This window comes from Chaetodon auriga, chromosome 10, assembly GCF_051107435.1.
Source record: "Chaetodon auriga isolate fChaAug3 chromosome 10, fChaAug3.hap1, whole genome shotgun sequence".
NCBI classification, from domain to species: domain Eukaryota; kingdom Metazoa; phylum Chordata; class Actinopteri; order Chaetodontiformes; family Chaetodontidae; genus Chaetodon; species Chaetodon auriga.
Window position 1 is genome coordinate 18,403,529 of NC_135083.1, and position 22,048 is coordinate 18,425,576.

The following is a 22,048-nucleotide window of genomic DNA, read 5'->3' on the forward strand; positions in this document are numbered from 1 at the left end:
ATCCTGCTCATATTGGTCAGGAAGAGTCATTCCTAAAGGGATTCCTCTGAAGGAGATGTGGGACAAAATCTATTGTCCTTGTTCTGTGCAAAAGGTTCAGGTGAAGTTAATATGAGGCTTCAGTTGTCTAGTTAGTTAAATCAAGTGGGGATCTTCCAAAGATTTTTAGCGCAAACTTCCTTCCTTGTGTTTCCCCACACAGATTGGGAAAGTTGTGCTCCAAAAACACCTGTTTGGAACATTCCACAGGTAAACAGATTCCTCGGGTTCATCTGGAGGTCAGTACCTGGGGCTGACCCGGGGCACATACACACTAATAATAATAATAGCCACTCGGACCAGGAGACACACACACACACACACACACACACACACACACACACACACACAGAGAGAGAGAGAGAGATAATGATAACAGTTACAGGAAGTAGTTCAAGAGAAACAGGCGTAGGGCTCCCACTTATTACAACAACTACATTCAGGGTAATGGTCAGTTGTATTTTTTAATCATTTGTTTTTATTCGTTTCTATGCTGGTATTGTTTTACGTGAAACCAGTCCGTGGCGCAAAAAATGTTGGAGACTGCTGCTGTAGACTAGACTTTTGGATCACCATTCACTTAATTAATGCGTTTATCTTTCGATAGATAGTCTCAGTCGGTTGTATTTGAGTTAGTTTAGCTCTTATTCACATATAATTTCACTGAGTGCCTGTAAACGTTTAACAAACAATTTATCGGAAGAGAAAAGCCACTGACGCCTCCCGTCCTAATACAAGCAGTGTCTCGTGAGCAGTACGCGAGCCTTACCAAATGCCTCGCGGGCTTTAAAACGATCAAATGTCCGTCCAGGGCTTCCGGCTGCTTTGCGGCTGTGGTTAGATCAGAATCGCCTCTTTACTCATTGTCCACTGTGGAGCTTGAGCTGAAGAAAAACTCACCAGAACTAGTATATCTGATCAATTCATCACCTCTGACCACAGCATGTAGCGTGGAGGCCCTGGAGGTTAAATCTCGTCTGCTGCTCATCGCCACGGAGGCTTGCGAGCGGGTTTCCTATCATTTCCGATCGGAGCAGAGCCAAACTCAGACCAGATCAAATAAGATCAGTGTGTAGGTTTTTACAGAAAGTCACACTCACGCACAAACGCTCCACTTTCACTCACCAAACACTCACACAAGCGCTCACACAAACAATCACAAACACTCACAACCACCCATCATTCAAGCAGTGAACAAGGAACATCCGGGTCGCTTTTATTACGAGGAGCCGCATGGAATCATGGGATATTGGGAGCAGAACATGATTGTATAGCGACCTCATGTGGCCATGAAAGGAAATTATTTCTCCTCCCTCCTTTCGCTTGATATTTCTTGGATTAAATGAATAAATTACAGTTTTACACTTAAGTAAATCTAAATACAGCAGAAATGTAACATTTTGTTTATAGTAAGCAGTCAATAATCCAATAGAGGAGTAATGTAAGTACGCCGATATGAAGTAATGTAAGTGCCAAAGATGAATTCTACATCATGTTTATAATTAATAAAAAATAAATGAATCAGATGCACTCTTCAAACATTAGAAATGATAAATAAGTCAAACAAATATGGTAAGAGAGGGATCATTTACACTTCATGAAGTGATTGTAAATGTAATAAAAACGCAATGATTATTGCTCTATCCACCATCATAGGCATAACTGCTTTGTAAATGGCTGGAAAATAGTTAATTATTAATCTTAATACCTTTGCATTGATACTATACATATTTAGTAAATAAGTTCAAATGGAGCAAACACAATACCATATGCTGCCACTGATTGTTCTGCATGTGTCCAGGCCTAGAACCCAAAGAACAAAGTAAAAAATCTGACCATTTCACACATGCACAGTACATTGGTTTGCCTGAAAGCCTGCGTTGATTCTGTCAGTATTAATGAGCTCGTGTGTAGAGGAGTCCACTCTGCTAACTAGTGCCGTGCTAGGTTGGTATTAAGCTGCATTTGCGTCAGCGACAATTAACTAATCTAGCATCCCATGGCCTGTGGGGGTTGTGAGGTAATCTTGAATGGCGTAATAAGATTTCAGTGTCTACTACCACTATTGACTACTTCTACGTGGCACACAGAGTCTGAGGATCCCTCATCAACAGCAATATGTTGGACCTGGATGCAGCAGAGAAACAGACAACAGACAAACTATGTGAGGAGGTGTGATTCTTTTCTACAATGGACTAAAACAGGAACACTGTAGCTGGGCAGAAAGAGTGGTCCTCCACCATCCTGCCATGGAGGGGTCGACTGCAAGAAAGGTGAGTTCTTGCATGTTGCTCTCTTAAACCTTTACTTCTGTCTGGTGAATGAGAGGGCAACGTCTGGTCTGGTGGCCATCTGTCAACGCTTTAGCTGACTTCAGTCGGCCTGTAAGTGTAACCGCAGCAAGTGTACAGTCATTGTTCATTTTGAATTATATATGTCCAATAGATTTTATGTCTCTTTTAACATTTTATACATTGTGGACAAAAATAAAACATTGTCAATCTGATTAGGATGATAAAGATTATTGAATTAGATGCTATAGTACATTCATTTAGAGATGCATGTGTGTGTGTGTGTGTGTGTGTGTGTGTGTGTGTGTGTGTGTGTGTGTGTGTGTTGTTATCAAAGTTTTCATCCATATTGAAAGCTATCAAGTGTAGGTGCGTGTGTGTGGTTATTGAGTGTGTATATCTTACATTCATGTGTGTCTTGTTGTTTACAGAAATGCTCCATTGATTCTGAAATGACTATTCATTATTCATGACTTCTGGAGACTGATGTCCCGTGTTTAAGATGAGATTCAATGGGTCTGATTCAACTTCAATGTCACTGCACAAAGTACAAGCAACGAAAGGCAGTTTAATATCTAATCAGATGGGCCAAACGCAGCAAAGTGCAGAAAATTGTACTTTGTATATCCAGTAGAATAACCAGCAAAGTGGCAGATATGAATACACTAAAATATACTGCATGAACACGTGAAGCAGTCACAGTAGGCAAATATAACATACAGGTATAAGTATAAAATATAAAGTGCAGGTGTAAACATATCACCTTTGTCATTTGAAGAACAAATAATCATACCAGTGTTAGTTTTTCATGTTTCAATGTATGAAAACAAAACATGTTGATGTTTCTGAAGTCGGTGAGTGATAATACAGTTCAGAGCGCCCGTTCTAGAGAGGAGGAGCAGTTGAGAGATCAGGAGGAGTGATTTAGCTGGAACCCATCCCGGCCCTGCAGGCTGTGACTGGAACAATGGCAACCATCAGCTCAGACACCAGTCAGGTTACCTCCCAGCTCAGCCTCCCTGCAGGGGCCAGGGCAGGGACAGGATTTCGGAGGCTTATGTCGGTGACAGGAACAGTAAAAGGCACAATCCCAAATACGCTTCAGAGCTCCAAGCGTCTCAGGACGAGGGCAGCTGCAGGGCAGTTTATAACATGAATATGCTGCTATCATCTGCTTTGACTTTGTCTGACCAGTTAACAGCATCTACCATCTGTTACGTGCTCAACGCGATCCTTCCCTCCTGCTTCTCTGGTTTCACTGGGTGTGGCAGAGGTGTCTGTGTGATTGTGTTACAGGAGGGTATCACGCCAAGTTTTCGCCCCATGTTGTTTTGCATACATGCACATATTACATCATTGTTTTTTTTAATTGCTGGTAGAGCTTTGATCATGTTTTTGCCAGAGACATTCACTGAGGGGACAAGCCTGCATTACTGTTATGTCACTTTCGTGCTCCAAGTAAACGAAGCTCACCTGCTTAAGCAGCACAGCGGGCACTGTCCCCTTTAGCTCCTCAGTATCTAATTATGCCCTCTGTCGTATCCGATGAAGAGCAAATTCAAGATGTTTTGACAAACCAGCTTTGGCACGTCAGTGTTAACATGTTTATCTCAGCTAATGATTCACTTGTCACGTTACCAACAGTGTGTCCCTTCCTCTGTCTTCTTTCACACTTTTAAACTGACAGAAAACAGGATATGGACATCACAAAAAAGGTATGTTAACACACACAAACTGGAAATATGTTCAAAAATTAAAACAAGAAACTGTGGGTGATCAAACAGGACAATCTGTTTGGATAGTACATTGTTTGAACTATCAGTCAAATATTTGATTGATATTCTGAGACAACTGGTGTCTTTTCAATTTATCCAGTTCAAGATTTTATCAGAATAGATCAAAAATCTGAGGAGTTACATGTCAACACACAGTGATATGACTTGTTTCATGTTCCTCAGAGACGTCCGTTGGCCATCCGCCGCTGTCCCGTCAGTCCACGGCAGACCAGAGCAGTGAGGAGAGCGTTCAGCCCAGGAGGCTGAATGGTTCCTCTGTGGAGACACCAAGCTACCAGAACCTGCACCGGGAGCTTCTGCTCAGCCATAAACGGTACCGCAGGCCTCCACTCTCTCATCTTACGGGGGCCATCATTTGAGTCAGAGCAGGGCAGGGTGGGTTGTGTGTGTGTGTCTGAGTGTGACTCTGGCTGATAACGCAGGGGCCTGCTGCTGGAGGAGAAACCAGAGCTGAAGCGAGTGTTGGAGCAGCGCAGGCTGGAGTTGCACAAGGAGGAGGAGATGGCCCGACGGGGGCCCTCAGATCTAGAGACGGAGCTCCGCAAGAGGCAGCAGAAGCTGGAAGAGGTCAGAAACACAAAACAAACAGCTGAAAGTCTCATTAACCACAAATAAATCCGCACTGGGCCAAACACACAAGGGGTGTTGTTAGTGCAACCGAAAGGCTCTGAGGATTAAGGGGTTTTAAGAACTAATAGTAGTACTCAGTAGTGGAAGGTAAATAAGTATATTGTTTGGAGGTACTTTACCTTGTCTGTGCTTAATGCTCCACCACATCTACACACCAAATTTAGATTCAGCGTCTCCCAACCTGTTTGGTCTGCGACTCCTTCTTAAAAAGCAGCGTCTCCATGTAATTTACTCATATGTCTATGAGCAGTTCAATCAAAGAGACATTTCCCCTCTAGATGTTAATAAAAAACAGTTCAATACCCAAATGTGAAACAACAAACTATAAATAAAATAATCAAACCAATTAAATGCTGCTTATGCATTGATGCATCTGCATTAACAATCTGATATGACATATAATAATATATCAGTATGCTGAGTTGTTCTTTGTTTTTCCAGTATGAGCAGGAGGAGATCAGGCAGCGGGAGAACCAGCAGAAGATCCCAGAGTTTGTCCGCGTGAAGGACAATCTGAGGCGAACCCATACGTCTGAGCAGTGAGGCCCCGAGGCTCCCATCAGCCCCTGCAACATCTCACCATAGTGGCCCTACACCTTTGTGTTCACTGTCTGCTGAGTCTAAAAAAATGTCATGCACACCAGGAAACACAAAACGTTCACTTAGAAATGTCCTCCTTCAACGTTGTCATGGTTCAGTGTCTGATGCAGTGGAAGAGCTCATTTTGTACCAATAATTATGCAGATCAGTATTTGTTGAGGCAAAGCTACAACTGTTGAGAGGGTGGATATTTTTTATGTTTTTTATGGTAATTATTATGTTTATTTTTTCAAATCAACCTCCTGTGCTTCTTCCTGGATTAAAGGAGCATGATAATGTTTTATTGTTTGTTTAGAGGAAGGGCCACATCAATCCTTTACTTTCTGTAAGATCACTATGCTATCAGAGATATCTCTCAACAAAACTGTCCTGTATCAATAGAAATGCCCCCGTGTTGCAAATTTGCATGTTTGTTCATCTGTTTCTGGCATGACTTCTGATTTTTAGTGTGTCCATGTGCTGTGGAAATAAAGGCTCAGTGGTTTGCAGAGATGTGTTGTTTTGTCAGACCTGATTCAAAGCACCGGGGACTGATTGATTTGCATGCAGCTCTTCTCCCTAAGGACGCTCGTGGTTCTTTCACATGGATATGGGGACTTTGTTTAATTAGCTGATCTTTTCATTCCATCACGGAATGAGAGGAGAAAGCACCGGCCATCTGGAGGAGGCTTTTCAGGATATATAGGCTGGCAATACCCAAGGGCCTGGTTAAAGCACTGGAGACATTTGGGAGAGTCGGGGAAGCCTCGGGCTCAAGGAAAAGTAGCCTGTTTGTTGTTTCTGAACTATGTTTAGAGTATTTTAATAATATAATATAGTATTTTGCATCTAAAATAGATCTTTTACTATGATAAGCAATGTGCACTTAAATTATCAATCAGTATGAGTATTGAGTAAAGTATTGAGTAGCCTATATTATATCATTGGATTACTGATACATGAACAAATAAGCAAATGCTGCTTATCAAGTGATGTACAAATTAATGCATCAATTATACAATATACATTATTCTGAAGTGGGCTACTTTAATTATATGTTAATTGTAACATATTGTACCTTCACTTAAGTAAAATTTCAAATGCATGACTATTACTTGTAACGGAGTATTTCTACACCGTGGTATTGCTGCATTTATTTCATTAAAATATCTGAGTACTTCTTCCACCACTGATGGAGTATAGGTAGTATCAAATGCAAATATATTAAATTGGTAATCAAATACAGTGCTTGCGCAAATTTACTTGTTCATGTTGTTACCAGTGCTCACAATGCAATAAAGAACAGTCAAAAGTCAGCAAAAATAATAAAATATCAAAACAACAACAACTTGGATCACTGACAATGGATGGACATCATCATGGCGGAGGGAAGAGGTGTGAGTGTGGCCTTGTTCATCATCACTACTTACTGACCAGCTGTCCTGGCTTGTACTAAAACTTCTCTCCCTCCGGCCATTCTTCTTTTGTGCCTCTTTTCAAATTAAAAGCCTACTCAGTGAGTCGCGTGCTGTGTCAATACGCAGAGCGTGTCTGGAAAGTCAGCAGCGCCGGACCATACTATTTGAACGGAGAGTGGGGACGTAAGTCGCACGAAAAAATACTTTTTTAGAGTAAACGCTAATTAAGTGAGAAGAAATATTATTCTAGAGCTCATAATAACACAAATACATTTTACGTAAATCAAGAAAGAAATGCATCGGCAAAGAAATACGATAGTAAAAAAATCCATGAATCTCTACCCCCTTCACCGAGAAAGTGAAGTTGACTGAAACAGATGTCCCAAGCGCTGTTCACACATCTGAGCAGAGAAAGTCTGAAGAGGTCCTGCTGCCTTGGAAAGGATGCTGTAGAGGAGCAGATACAACACTACAAGGTAAGATCAGGATTTTCTGTATGTTAACAACACGATATAAAGGGAAACAGGGACAGGAAAGATGCGCCGCATTAGTACAACCAGTATTAATATGGGATAAAGTGAATGAGGCTGAGGGTCGCTGTTACAGGCCGGCAGAGCACCGTTATTGAGCTAAGTTATGAACTTAATTGAATTTTCTATTTGGGCTGTATTTAACTCTTTAAAATGAAAACACCTCCAAAGGACGTGTCATTATGATAAGTGATTCATAAAGTAATTAAGTACATTTACTCACCACTTGTAAGAGAGTTTTTAATTTTTCTGCTACTCTACTTTTTACTTAACATTTATGGTACAGCTTTTAGGCACGAGTCACTTAACAGATTCCATATTTGCATGCAAAACATGAAGAAAACATGATGCATATGCTTTTAATACTTTGAATTCATGTTGTTGCCAATATGTCTGTAATTTGACTCATGTAATGGAATATTTTCAAAGTCTAAATTTTAACAATCTAACGGTCTTCTTCCACCATTGCTCTGCTTCTTCCAGAAATACTTTGTTAAAATAAAAGTATGCACATACAAGGAGTTAAAACCCTCAGTACTGCAACTATCAGACTAAGCAGTTATGATTAATGAACACAAACAGCTGTGCTGGAAGACTGTGTTGAGTTTAATCACTTGCTCTGTGCTGCACTGTGATTATGAACAGTTTGCTTTCACAGATAAACAACACTGCAGGGCTTATATGGGGCAACACACTGGTCGGTGGTGGTTGTTTGTGCCCTCGGCAGCAGAATAAACAGAGTCTCCATCAGTTCACGTGTTGACAGACATGCGGTGCTGCCGAGGTGCTAAAGACAACACCTCTATGTTGTTATGCCCCCAGAGTCCCCCTGCTCTTTTGTCAGTGGCGGGTACGTGTGGGTGAAAAGCTGCAGCCACATCCTGCCAAAGGCCTGGGATGACCATCAGGGTCCATTCAGAGGCCTCAGAAATGATGACTCAGAGGGACAAGGTGTCATGATCCCCGGCCTGCCCGTCAGCCTCTGGAGAACAATGGAGCATCTCTTCATGCCCTCTGTATTTACGCCTTCACTGGGCTGTGACAGGCCTGCTGTGTCTGGCCAGCATATGGTCTGCAGTGACTGAGAGCAGGCCGATAAGGTGCTTATTACCCCTGCATTGTCTCTGCTGGAAAACTAAGACCCCCTGCACTATTTAAGTGCTGATCTGTCAATGGAAACATGCTGACAGTGTTTGAGTCTTTAATACTGACTCCTCATAGCCTTTTGGTGTTCCACGGCCTGTTTATTGTCGGCGCTTTGCTGCTGTCTGTGGAGTTTCCACACTCAACACTGCTTCTTAACACAAAGATCTGACTCCAGTGACGTGCTTTGTAACACAACACTTCTCTTTTTTTTTCTCCTGCCGCTCCCCCACATTGATGCACTTTTCTTCCAGCAGCCCATACTGTGTACAGAGCGGATCCATTTTGCTGAATGGATTTTGGCTTTTCATCAGACTCTGAAATAAGGCATGCTGTAAAGTCGTTTGGTTTCTTCCATAGTATCAGCATTCAGCAGAGAATCTTAATTACAGGGTTCGAACAGGCCTCGGTCTGGTTTCAGGCATCCCTCACTGTTTCCTCAGCGAGGCTGGTCCCCATTGGTAATTCCAGGGCTGACCACAGTGGTAATGAGCACGGCGGTTGTGGCGGCATTCCAGGAGGTCGCAGCTCCCAAGGCTCATGGGAAAGGGTGGTGGGGGAAGTCTGGGAGACAGTGAATCCGCATCGTGATCTCTTGCCATAAACACCCACTTCCGTAGATGTTACAGCGTCACGGTCTGGTGAGTGGCGAGGACGGATTGGATGATGAGCTCCCATCCCTGACACATTCCCAGTTGTCATTAGCGGTGATCACACACGCCGCAATTAAGATGTTATGACTACATTGGTCGAGTGTGCAGGGTGGAGACTGTGCTATCAGCCGCTATCCCTTCAGGAAATGGACTGCTATTCCTGTTACACTCGATCAAGAACTGTACTGTTTTCTGGCTCTCTCTAACGGTGTAATTTCAACACTCCCACGACTCCAGGTTTTTTATGAAAGCTATGACAAATGGCATCAACTTCTTGGCAATAACCTTCAGCTTCTGAGATCTGCTGTTTTACCCGAACTCACTCACCCACCCACTCGCTCAGCCTAGACCTCCAACCACAGACTCTTGTGAAAGTCTTCGGAGAGTTATGGGGTGTAAGTGGGTAAATCCCACATTACCCTGCCTGTCTCTGATTACCAGGCCGGATTCCTGTAGACGTCTTTAGTTTTAGATCGTTGCAGCATGGAGCCGTGTGTCTGAGAGTGCAGCGGGCCCCGACCTCGCACAGTAAAAACTCCAGCACCGTTCCTGTCCCCACCTCTCACTGCAGCCTTGTTTCAGTATTGGCCCAACAACGCTGCTCAGGCCTGAAGCAGAGTTGTCAGCAGATATTGCGCCCACAACAGATTATTGAGGCTGGTTGGTGGATACAGGGCCTTTGTTGCAGTGTTGTTTTACTGGCTCGAGCTGCCTGTGTCTCATTGTGCTACCGGCTGCCCATAGCTGCATCAGTTCACATGAGCTGCTCCGGTGAATGGGTCAGGCCTATGGGATACACAATAATATCCTGTTAGAGGTGGCTCTTCATCCACACGGGCTCTGTGTCTTCCTGGTCCCTGCAGGAAAAGGCCTGATACCAATCTCCAAACACAGAGGATGAGACAAGAGTTGAGGATTATACACAGCAGCCTTAGCAATACATTCACTCACATGGTGTCTCTTGTCATGTAGCCTTGCCTTGCCTCTATTTCCCTAACTTATAACACATAAACTTGCATGATACTAACACATAGACTGCTCTAGGAGTTTATGACCTCAATTTTATGAATGTGTAGCATTGAGGCAGGCTTGCTAATGATATCCTTCTAGGGTGGTGGCACACATGTGATATCCAGAATAAATTGATTGACCTAAAACAAATGGGGAAGATAAAGTACTCGTCCTGAGGCGATTTCACAAAAGCAGTCACACAAACATCCCCTAATCTCCAATTTGTTGTTGTCAGTGTCTTGCTCTTCTTGTTGTCGTTCCTCTCCACGCCTCATTTTTGTGTTTTGCCAGTCAGATGTTCGGTGGGAAGCGACAGCAGAACAGAGCGGGCCATAAACATGAATGGTGCTCGCCTGTTTGTGAAAGTGTGTTAGTGAAATGGGCAGCGTTGCAGCAGTCAGCAGGGACCTTGAGATCTGATGCTGTGTGGACAAACCCAGCATTGAGACATTCTTCCACTTCAAAGCCCCCAGAGGGTTTTCTGGACACTGGTTGAATAGGAGCTGAGGGAGGGGTGCACGGGGGGAACAGGTGCAGTCCATGAGTGGGGTAATTCCTGCTGCCATCTGCTTTCTTTTTCGGGGTCTGGGCTCTTTAAACGCCCTCTGACACGCCTCATGGCGACACGCTCCCCTAGCCGGCCGCGCCGTGCCCCGTCACCATGGCACCACGATTCGGATTAACCCCCGCACATGTGCCGAGTCAACCATGGGGGTCTGCCTCCTTTGTGAGTGAGCATGGGAGGGAGAAAGAGGTGGAGGAGGAGGAGGAGGAGGAGGAGAGCTGCATGGATAAGTGTGTGAAAGGACACTCGCTAGTCATTCACTTTTGTTAAGTAAAGCAGCAGGAGCGAGCATGAATGAAGCCATTTGGTATGAAAACAAGGAGAGAATCTCTATTCTCATAAGTGTTCAGTCTAATTAATACTATTCTGTGCCATGTCTGCTTATTTCAACAGGTATTTCTAAAAACGTCAGAGCAGAAAGTCGAGATGACGGCCATCGAGAGTAAAGAGGAGATCAGTGACACAGACAGTGGGATTATCTTGCACTCTGGTAAGAACGTCACTGTAAAATGTGAAAATACAGAATTTCCACATATGGCATGTGTAGCTTAGAGCTGCATAATCAGTGTAAAACACAACAATGAAAACAGCAAGCAAAAGAAAACACTGCATCTCGCATGATCAATTTTATCGTTCAGAAACATTTAAGAGGAAATCTTGAAAAAATGCAATCATGATTTACTGGTCACAAATTGCAATTAATTACTTTGCAGATTTTGCAGATGCAAAAGCAGATGTTCATTTTGTTTTAACTTTATTATCCCACAGGGAATTTGATTCGTAGTGTGTGCACAAAAACGAACATCAATTAAAACAAGACACACAGATGCAGACAAACAATACAACGATATGAAAATGATACACGTCCAGTAAAACAATACATTATGTGCAGCGGAAATAGTGGATAGTATATTTATTTCTATGTATATGATGTGATCTTCTGTGTGTTCGCTGTAGGTCCAGACAGCCCCACGTCCCCGGTGAAGGATCTGACCACCCACACCAGAGCCCTGAAGCTGAAGCACCAGTCTCTGGAGGAGCGTCTGGAGCTCTGCCTGCTGGAGCTCAGAAAGCTCTGCATCAGGGAGGCAGTCAGTATCTCATAGATGAGAACATGCGCACCCTGCCAACATATTAGTTTGTGCTTTGATTAGCTGTAAGGAACTTTGTAACAGCTCTAAATGAGTGTTAATAATTGCATCAACACTTTGAATTCACAGGAGTTGACCGGTAAACTGCCCTCAGACTATCCTCTGATGCCCGATGAGAAGCCACCCCGGGTGAGGAGGAGGATTGGAGCTTCCTTTAAGCTGGATGAAGGTCTGATCCATCTTGATAAACAGGTACAGGCCGCCATCAGTGTATACTGTGTCTGGGGAAACAGAGGCAATAAGCAAAGCAGACTACAATTCATCAGCTACAAACTAAATGTCTTTTTATCTTAGGATTCAGAGTTGCAAGCGCTGGAAACCGACTTAGCTCTTCAGCGGCAGATTTATGAGGCGGCCCGCAAGCTCTCCCTGGAGGATCACCTCAGTAAACCACAGAAGAAGAGCCGGCTGCAGCAGTGCAAGCGGGAGGAGAAGAAAGTGAAGGATCTGCAGGAGGCTGTGTTCCAGCACAGGATCAAGAGTAACTGCAACTCACCATGCATCAGCACCTCAACCAGCCAAAGCAAAGGTGTGTGACACTGCTGCCCCCTTCAGGCCAAACTGTGCACTTGAATGCATAGAGTGGGTTTGACGGACTGAAATGTTTCTTTTCTGTATGCAGATCTGAACATGTCTGACGACAGTTCCCTGTCTGATGTGGTGGCCCTGGATGACGGTGAGTATGGAGTTCATTTATACATATTTGAAGATTATCTTCACTCTCATACAAACATTCAGGGATATATCAGAGATTATATAGATCAGACATACTGTGGAGCAGCGTGACGACATAGTGAGCAGGCAGCAGTTCAAAAGAAACACGGGAACATCTGTATTGTTTAATGTGCTGAAATCGAATGAATTACTCAAAATGAATGAATCATTTGGAAATCATCAGACTACAAAAAAAGAAGCATCCTCTGACAGTCTGGCCTCATACTGACTGTTTCTCTATAGATATGGACTCGCTCAGCCCTCTCTCTCCTCCGGTGTTGGGCACCTCATACTCGGACCCCCTCCAGCTGTCAGCCCAGACCCTTCCGTCGCCCCAGCAGTCATCAAGCCAGCTCAGTGTGCAGTATGAGCCCTCTCCCATCCAGAACTCTCCATGGAAAGAGTCCAGTCTGGATCAGCCTTACCAGAAGGCCACCAAACCTCAGTCTGCTTGCAGCAGCAGGTCCAGGTAGGAGTCAGAAGTTTAATAGCAACCCATCAAACGTACTGGGTGGAGTTAAACTTGAGACAACATCATCCTCTCTGTTTTTGTTGTGTGCAGTAGTCCAGCAGGAACTCAGGCGCCTGCAGAGAGCGGCAGGATTCCTCTCTCTCAGTTTATCAAGAACTCAGCCCTGCGTCACAACCACTCCACCAGCGCCCCCTCCACCCCAGAGCTGCACGTACGCCGGCAGTACTCCCAGTCCTTCAGGTACACAGAGAAGTCAGATACATCAGCGCACCAATGCACACAGAGCATAACAACATGTTTACTATAATTTTACATGATATGTCTCCTCAGACTGCCCAAAAGTAAGCCACCTGCTGACAAGGAGCGCCTCATTTTAGAAAACAATCGAGGGCGAGCCAGGCTGCCCCAGCGGCGCTGCGCTGCAGACTTCATGGTACATTCTCCAGAGTACTCCCCCCTACGGCCTTACCAGTCCAGCTCTGAAGACAGCAGCTCGGAGCACTCTTCCTCCTCCTGTATCAGCTCTCCTGGCAGAGATGGACCCACTGAGATCCCAAAGCTCTGCCCGCCGCCTTACGGGTTCCACTTCGGAGCTCAAAAGAAAGGGCTGTCCAGCTTCTCCAGCTCACAGAAGAACGCCAGCCAGTCTCAGTCCAGCCTGGGCTACATAAGGGCCATGGCAGAAGACGGCCCGCTCTCCCCTCAAGACCTAGACATGGGAAAATGCCTCCTGTCCTCCCCGGGTGTGCCATGCAGCCCTCAGCAAAGACAGTGGCAAGATGGAGCATCGTCCCCGAGGAGAATCCTAAAGCCCCCTCCACCGTACACCAGGCTGGTGCGAACGCCCTCACTGAAGGAGTACCCGAACCATGCCATCAGGCTGATGCCCAGGGAGATTGTGTCTGAGGAGCTGAAGTCCTGGCATCAGAGGAATCAGCTGCAGAAGTTACGGCCAGGCTGCGTGGATCAGCAGAGCCCACTGAGCGTCAAGAGCCCCACTGCACCTCACCTGCCTCCATTTAAACAGGTCAGAACTGACAGTGATGCTACGCTAAACTGGTCCACGGACACACTGTGATGTGATTTAAAATTGTAGATCGGCTAATGATTAATTAGCTCATCCGTGCAGCTCTAATATACTGTGACTGTCTTCACAGGGTTCGGGTAATGTGATTCTCCAGAGAGCTGCGGACGGGACTCCAGTCCAGTGGTTCATTGCAGAAGATGCTGAAATCGTGAGCCAGGTGTAGCTGAGACCCCTCCTGCTCTGCAGCATGTGCAGTGGGATGTGTGTTACTCCTCCCTATTTATCTCTGTATTTATTAAGGCTTTGGACTCTCTGTGAGATTGTACGTCGACATGATGCAGAAAACGTGGCCCTATCGGGGCACCGATGAGCACATTTCTCTCTCGCCTTTTAATTTAAATCTTAACGTATCACGGTATGGCAGTTTTATTTATTTTGAATAGTTTTCTATTAGATGTTTGTAAAGTTTCTGAGGTGAATTCACACAATTTCATAAATGTGTCAAGTGAATCATAAGATTCAAAACAAACTCGCTGAAGAAAAACTCTTTGTGGCTGGCACACATTTTGCACATAAAATTCACCTGCAGTAGTTCTCAAATAAGTTTCCCATTCCTAATATAATTTTGAATTTTATACTATATTTATCTCTTATTGAAAGTTTCCCCCTTGCAACATAGAGACTTATTGCTAAAATTTTGATACACCTTTGAAAACGCGTTGCTCTTTTTAATATATATAGTTAAAATTTAACATCTGTCTGAACCTTAACATCTGCTATTAACTCTTAATGATTAATCACTGATGCCTTTAACGGTGGTTTGAGGAATGTTTTCACTGCAGTATGGTGCTTTGTTACTAACCAAGTGATTGTATCAGTTTTGATATTTTTGGTATATTTATAATAAAAAATACAGCTGAAAGTGAAGTTTGAGTCATGTTTACAGAGATGGTCGAGGTGATTTTCGGAGATGAAACAACACAAACACGAGTGTTACATCAAAATGTTTGTATTCAAATACAAAGAGCTTCCCAGACTAACACGAGTGTATCAGCAGGTCATGTTTACAGTACAGTCACAGATTTCAGTGATAACCGTATATCCCAGAAAAGCGATGCTCCATCATGAAGCCTCCAGCAGAAAGTACGTCAACGTGACGACACAGAAAAGCACAGACAGGTATGTGCAGAGGAGCACCCAGCGACAGCGGTACAGCCAGTGAGCCGGAGGACGCTGTCTCCACAAAGAGCCATACCTGAGGACAGCGTTCAGTCAGCGAGGACAAGTTGAATCAAAGCCATCAAAAGCTTTTAAAACACACGTCGACTTACGTGCTCGCAGAAAGCCGTCGGTAAATATCGGAACTCTTTTTATCCTTGTCTGCTTTTCTCTTTGATAATGCAGATTTTGACCTGTGTCTCTGTCTCAAAGTGTCCAGAGGGGATCTGAAACGAAGACACGCATGCACACGGTTACAGAGAAACATTAAATGAAACTTGTGTAACTACTTTTACAATTCATCGTTGTTCAACTGCAGGTGCTGAGAAACATTTCTTGACTGCAGGCTATTGCATTGTGTGGTGTTTCTGCTATTTTGCCCGTGAGCGGTGATCACAAGCCATACTTTTTGCTTTGCATCTTCGTGGTTGCCAGTTGTTTTGATGGGAGGCACTCCGGGCTGGGGATGGGAGGGGGCTGCGGAGGAGGCTGAACAGCTGAAGCTTCCGATGGAGCTTCATCAGGATCGAGTGGCCTGAAAAAGCAGAGAAATGAGGTGATGCACCGTTGCTGAACACATGGCTCAGATGCAAAGCATGAACTCTAGCTGACCTGTCTTCCACTGAGTTGCAGTCGTCCTTGGTTATGGCCGAGCAGCTGGACTCAGAGCTCGGGGGGGGAGAAGGGCAGGAGCGGACAGACTTCTTGCTGGAGGATCCTCCATGAGCGGCCCCTTTCTTCAAGTCCCGCTTTATCTTCTCCTGTGCAGACAAATGAGACAAAGCTTGTTTGGGTTTCTGGATGATAAAATTTAAAAAGAAAGTGGGAGAGTTCACTAAAGAATTCTTCGTACCGGGGGAATTAATGATATGCTGACCCTTCGACGGAAATTGCTATTCTAATGGAAAAAAGAGAGAGAAGAGCAGAAATGAAAGGCAGATCGAAGTGATGAAAATGTAGCTGCACTCATATTAGATGGCCGAGTGTCTGCATACCGGCTGAGAGCTTCTCCTTCTCTCACCGTCCTCTAGATCTACAACAAGAGGACCAGTGGTCAGTCAAATATCGCACATGACAGCAGAACAAGACATGGAGAGACAGGAGGTATCTGAGACCTGGAGACGCTCTGGGATCGATGATGTTTCTGGAGGAGTTGTGCTGCTGGATCACCTTCTTGGCCTCCTCCAGCTCTGCCAGGTTTCTGTCATGTCGTTTCGTCAGGTTCTCCACATGAGCCACCATGAGCTCGACTGCCCGACTCACCCGAGCCTCCTGTCAAAGAACATGAATACAAAGAGACTTGGGGTTGCCAGGTTGTGAGTTTTTGTCTATATGCTCTCAGTGTACAGGCATACACAAATCTGATTTTAGATGTGGAGGAAGGCCGAAGAGTGTCTGGGCTACAAACATCTGTTAAAAGCCCTCAAAACCTATTTTCTCAATCGATTTCTTAATCTGAGTATTTGAACCTGAATTTTTGATTTGAATTTTGTGACAAGCAATTCTAGGACCCGTTTGGGACCCTCGACACACAGGTTGGAAGCCACGGTCTCAAACTCTACTAGAAACTCCAAGGCAGGAGCAGAGGAGTCTCAGCGTACCTGGTGAACGGCTCCGAGCACCTCTGCCGTGTTGGAGATTCGTTCCACAGTCCCCCCGAGGATGTCCAGAGACAGCTCAAGCCTCTGCAGGATCCGACTGCGCTTACTGTCCAGACACAGGCCCTTCAGCGTCTGAAAACACACACAAACACACATGTGTTCCTGCTCTGCTGCTGTCACTGAGGCTCAGTTCAGAGCACCTGCCATTTACTGCACCTCCAGCGTCTCCCTGCCTCTGCTCAGCTCCAGCTGGATGTTCTCCTCAGCCAGGTTGCGAGCGTGCTCCTCCGCCTGCAGCCTCTGCTTCAGGGTGTACTGATCACAGCGGAAGGCCAGGGCGATCTGAGAGAAGGCCGTCTGGACGCAAGAAGACATTTCATTCAGCTGCGTGTTTTATGGTTGCGGTTAAAAAAATCAACTTCAGCTTCAGGGAATACGAAAAGACACGTTCATTCAGAAAACTTTCCTCTGATGTAAATTTAATAATGAACACATTTTCATCTGCTAAAGTAAAGTAATCTGTGGTGGAAGTAAAGTGAAGTGGGTGACCTCACCTCCAAATCTTTCTCTGACATCTCCACACTGTCAGAAAACAAGATAATCGAGATTAAATCATATCACTGAGACATGACGGTCCGTGCAGCAGGTAAATATCTCACTGTGTCACCTGTTGAGGCCCACACGCTCTATGATGGACAGCTCGTTCCAGCTCGTGATTGGCGGCTCCTCTTGACTGGTGTCTGTTGCAAAGATTCAAACCAGTTTAGATGCAGAGCTGCGAGACCCGGTTTCTGGCTGTTAATAGAAACATTACGGTGTGTTTGGAGCTGTTACCTTCTTCACTGTCCTCGCTGTCCAGCATGGCGGAGGGACAGTAGCCGACTGTCTCTGCATCAGGCTGAAATGAAACATCACATCTGACACTCAACGACACGACCATTACACATAAAGTGGTTATCAGTATTAAGAGGAACAGGAAGGACAGCTGGCAGATTATTTGACTCACCTCAGCACTCATCACGCCTTCACAAGAATAATCCAAGAGTCTCACTCAGGTAAGAGAAAACAGATTTAATTATTCAAATCCCCTTCGCAGTCAGTGGTGGATGTCTCATCGCTGCTGAAAACAGAAATATATATTGTCAGAAGTTCCTGTCCGTGTTTGGTTCATTTCTCCCTCGGCCTTTCTCCCGCACTGAGAATAGATAATCCTATTAAGAGATCCACAGTCAAACCAGAGCAGGACGACTGCCCCAAGAGGCTCATGGGTAGTGATGGCTGTACCTGTTGGCTGTTTTTGTCTTCAGTAAATAAATGCTGGTGTTGTCCCACCAGCACCCACCCCCTGCATCCTCTGAAGAGCCTAACATTTGGGTCTTAAATATACATTTGACTCAGTTAAAACAGTTCAGATGAAGGCACAGAGAGTATTGTGATATCCTACATTGATTCATGTGAAGGGATTTTAAGTGGTACTTAGTGGTAAGTTACACATATTTATTGTACTGGCCTTAAAATGATGTCAACTCGTTTTCCAGTTTTTTGTGATTCATTGGGCATGCTTTTGATAAGTTCTGTAAAGTGATGGTAAACTGTGTTATTGATATTGTTCAGTGGTTGAGGAAGAATGCCCACAAAGCTCCAGCACGGCATCTGTCAATACGCCTGTCCTGCCCCTGACGAGCCCCACTGATGGCCCACTGGACAGGTCAGCTGAGTCAGGATGTCCACAGATATGCATTTTGTTTTAGTATTAGAGTCCAGGATTAGACCTGCTTTAGGACAATCACAGATTTAATTCCTTCAACAACTGCCTCCAAAGTTGTCAAATTATTACAGTTTGAGGGATAAATCTGTATGAGGAGCACAGAGGGAGCTCCACATGGTCAACATAACACATAAGACCTTCAGAAGCAAAATGTCACTGAACTGTGGGGTGGTCTAATCAGTCCCTAAAGTGCTGTTACTACTAAGTCTTGTTTTAGTATCAGTGCTGTGGGCTTCAGTATCATGTGTGTGGGCTTGTCCACCCCTTCACTGAACTGACAAGATTTGCAAAACATGAGGAGGAAAGCATCAGTCATCACATACTGCTAATGAGGAGGTCTGTATTTATCCCCAGGCACAAGTTACATTTGCATTTTTAATCTCTCCATGTTTGCTAGCTGCATTATTTTTCAGCATTAGTTTTTCTATCACTGTTACGAAAAAGGTAAAAAAAAAAAAAAAAAAAAAAAAAAAAACACATTAACAAATATGAGTGAAAACTGTAGCTGCAAACATTCCATTGTTATGAAAAAAGTCCCTTTCAAAAAGATACACCTGAACTATGAGCCACAGCACAGAGTAATGTGTTTAGCACCGGTTAGGTCGCAGTTGAAAATTCTTTGCAAATACCCTAAACTCAAAGTACTGACATGTCCATGACCATTTAAGTCTATTAAGACTACAAAAACCAAAGATTCAATCTGACCAAAAAAAATCCCAAGACAGTCAACTTTGGAGCATCTCCACATTTATTAATAGAAAAGCTGGCATTTAGTAGAGGCGCTGAGGTTTGCCCATGGTGCTCTTGACGTAGAGGGCACGCACGTTCTGCCAGTTCTTCTTCAGCAGAGACACCAGGAAGTTGACAGCCAGGTGGATGTTGTACACAAGCTCGTCCTCTGTCATCTTCACATGTCCGACAGCTACAGCCAAGCAGAGCACCTATGACCCAAAATCAAGATATAATGTTCAGGAACCAAACGATCAGTGCTTACAACAAATAAAAAAGGAAAAAAAAACAGTAACATGAACCAGTGAAGTACAGGTTTTTCAAACTCCAGTACAGCTCAGCATACCTTCTTCATCTGGAATTTGATGGTGGATTTGACCTCATCCACCTTGGTATTCATGTTCTCGTTGTGGGTGAGCAGGGAGGGGAACTTGCCGGCCTTGTTCAGCCCAGGTCCCAGGATACGAGGGATCTGCTTGATCAGAGACTCAGAGGCCAGGAAGGCATCATACTTCTTGGCTAGAAGGGGGCAGGACAAAACAAGACCATTTGTTAAAAAGCCTGTCAGAGCCATTGTTACATGGCAGGTGTCTCATACATCATGATGGCAACTTCTTACAGAGCTTCTTGACCAGCTTTTTGTTCTTGTTGAGCTTCTTGAGAGCCTCGATGTCCATGTGTGGCAGATCAGCGGCTTTGGCCTCATCACAGTGCTGCTGGTCTCCCAGGACGCACACGGAGAACTTTGGCCTGGGGAGAGTCTTCAGCCTGTGTATTAACAAAGCGGTCAGAGACACTGCTCACAATCACAGGCCAGGGGCCATTAGTGGAAGTAAGGCAGGGTGTGGTTGTACCCATAATCAGTATGAATGTTAAGTCTTGGCCTTTCTAGACAATCTGCATCATACGGGTTGAAATGACAGCTGCAATGAGCACTTCTAAAGCAAATAATAGACCATAAAGGACAACACATTGATCAGACAGAAAATCAAAATACTCTGCCATCTTCAAATGACACCTTCCTGAATTAAGTGTGTAAGAGAAGAAGTCTTACCCACACCACCACCATGGCCGGTGTCCAGCTGACCTCTTTGGTAACGTAATATAAATTGGTCGGCTGGAGGACATGAACTTACCAGCTCAGCCACTCACAACCTTCCCTCATGTTTTAAGACCCAGGGTAGGGGTCCGTCTGCATCGCCTCCGCCAGCCAAGGCTGGGTCAGCTCAGTCAGACTACCCAGAGTACTTCTCCATGTCTGCCCCTGGCCTGTCTTTTTTGTTTTTTTTACTTTAAAAATTTCAGCATCTATTTGCCGTCAAACAGGCTATTGAAGACTCAGACAGGGCTGGAAGCACACAGGGAAAAGGGTGGGTGAAACAGTGAAAAGCCGAACCTGACAGTGCCGGAGAAACGCTTGTCCTTGTGGGGATCATAGTTTTTCAAGCTGATCTGCAGCTCCACACTCTCCACAAACCTACAAACAGATGCAAAGTTACACATGAATACATAATTACTTCATTTCATTTCCAGACTTAGGTGTCACAGGTTGAACAGATTTACTCATATGGACTTACTTCCTTGGCTTGGCCAGAGAGCCCTGCAGGACCTCCTTCACAGCTTCATACAACGTATCTCTGGAGACCTTACTGTATCATAAAATGACCACAAAACATGTTTAAGTAAATGCAACTGGGGTACACTTTAGTTAGCCTAGCTCCTACACTTGGTCTACGATGGCTAAGAAAGTCATTAAAAATGATCAAAGTTCGGAAAGAATTATATTAATATTATCTACGACAGTTACTGTATTCATCCGATGTTGGATCGTTTTCTAAAACACTTCTAAATCCAAGGATGACAGTGGATTACATCCAAAAAGGTTAACATGCTTCTACACCGGCAGATGAACCGGTCCCGTGCGTCATGTTTCGCTTCATGTAAGTCGTAAACACTAAATAACACGACTGCCGCCAAAGATGATAATACTACAGGTTTAGAAGAGCGGTGCTAGTCAACAGAAGTGTAGAAATACTTTATTTCTTAACATTACTGTATAGCAACGGCTAACCTCATTTTAGCGACCCGTCCCTCTCTTCTCGCTACGCTGAAAAAGGAAGTTTAGCCGGAAGTTACGTATAATAAAAGCGACCTTGGTGACGTCATCCAAAAGCGCGAGCGACTGTTTCTTCCACTAAATACGTCTATTGCAAATATAAATATAATTAATAATATAAAAACAACGCGTTTTGATATTATTTAACGTTTTATGTTATTAATGTTTCTACTTCAAATTCTGGCCAACATGTACAGAATACAGGAGGTGGTTGACACTGCTAACTGACATGTAATCGATTACAAACCATATTTAGTGTTACCATTTATATCAGTGAGGGTGAGCTAAATAACACAAACGCTTCTCTGTGTAATGCAATACAGCTGAATCAACAGCTCTCTGAACTACATGTAAATGCTTCAAATCAGTTCAAAAGAAACTGTCTTTATATTTAAACTAGTGTCTAAAAATACAGATGTGTATCCAAAAACAAAGCAGTGTACTGGTATGTTTAATTTCAGTGGTAGAAGGAATGCTCCATTCAAGAAATTAAAAAAAAACAAAAAAAAACAATACACTAAATAAAATAACACAATATAAAAATACTCCCATCAAACTTCCTGCAGTCACCATACTGAAAAAGGAGGTATGTTTTGA

The 22,048-nt window shown here is 44.2% G+C and overlaps 4 protein-coding genes and 1 non-coding gene across 5 annotated transcripts; 2 read left to right on the forward strand and 3 right to left on the reverse strand.

Moving 5' to 3' along the window:
* Positions 1-876: 876 nt before the first annotated feature.
* LOC143327710 (small Cajal body-specific RNA 2) lies at positions 877-1,269 on the reverse strand. The gene has a single exon (XR_013077754.1).
* Positions 1,270-2,132: 863 nt separating this feature from the next.
* Positions 2,133-5,844, forward strand: LOC143326501 (protein FAM107B). Its single transcript, XM_076740077.1, has 5 exons — positions 2,133-2,312; positions 4,018-4,045; positions 4,289-4,439; positions 4,549-4,693; positions 5,198-5,844. Exons 1-5 carry the CDS (start codon positions 2,289-2,291, stop codon positions 5,297-5,299), a joined length of 450 nt encoding a protein of 149 aa, XP_076596192.1. The 5' UTR covers positions 2,133-2,288; the 3' UTR covers positions 5,300-5,844.
* Positions 5,845-7,154: 1,310 nt separating this feature from the next.
* Positions 7,155-14,944, forward strand: inavaa (innate immunity activator a). Its single transcript, XM_076741592.1, has 10 exons — positions 7,155-7,229; positions 11,049-11,145; positions 11,613-11,746; positions 11,876-11,998; positions 12,101-12,335; positions 12,429-12,482; positions 12,764-12,989; positions 13,083-13,232; positions 13,323-14,019; positions 14,150-14,944. Exons 2-10 carry the CDS (start codon positions 11,082-11,084, stop codon positions 14,240-14,242), a joined length of 1,776 nt encoding a protein of 591 aa, XP_076597707.1. The 5' UTR covers positions 7,155-7,229; positions 11,049-11,081; the 3' UTR covers positions 14,243-14,944.
* A 78-nt stretch (positions 14,945-15,022) lies between these two features.
* Positions 15,023-18,079, reverse strand: LOC143327373 (uncharacterized). The gene is made up of 13 exons (XM_076741672.1): positions 17,845-18,079; positions 17,673-17,736; positions 17,506-17,578; positions 17,393-17,420; positions 17,055-17,195; positions 16,839-16,970; positions 16,353-16,509; positions 16,233-16,270; positions 16,091-16,135; positions 15,850-15,998; positions 15,644-15,772; positions 15,351-15,464; positions 15,023-15,274 (listed from the first exon to the last, which is right to left on the reverse strand). Exons 1-13 carry the CDS (start codon positions 17,854-17,856, stop codon positions 15,142-15,144), a joined length of 1,215 nt encoding a protein of 404 aa, XP_076597787.1. The 5' UTR covers positions 17,857-18,079; the 3' UTR covers positions 15,023-15,141.
* Positions 18,080-19,336: 1,257 nt separating this feature from the next.
* Positions 19,337-21,455, reverse strand: rpl10a (ribosomal protein L10a). The gene is made up of 6 exons (XM_076742044.1): positions 21,407-21,455; positions 20,913-20,984; positions 20,732-20,812; positions 19,955-20,103; positions 19,682-19,854; positions 19,337-19,547 (listed from the first exon to the last, which is right to left on the reverse strand). Exons 1-6 carry the CDS (start codon positions 21,409-21,411, stop codon positions 19,377-19,379), a joined length of 651 nt encoding a protein of 216 aa, XP_076598159.1. The 5' UTR covers positions 21,412-21,455; the 3' UTR covers positions 19,337-19,376.
* Between the last annotated feature and the right edge of the window lie 593 nt (positions 21,456-22,048).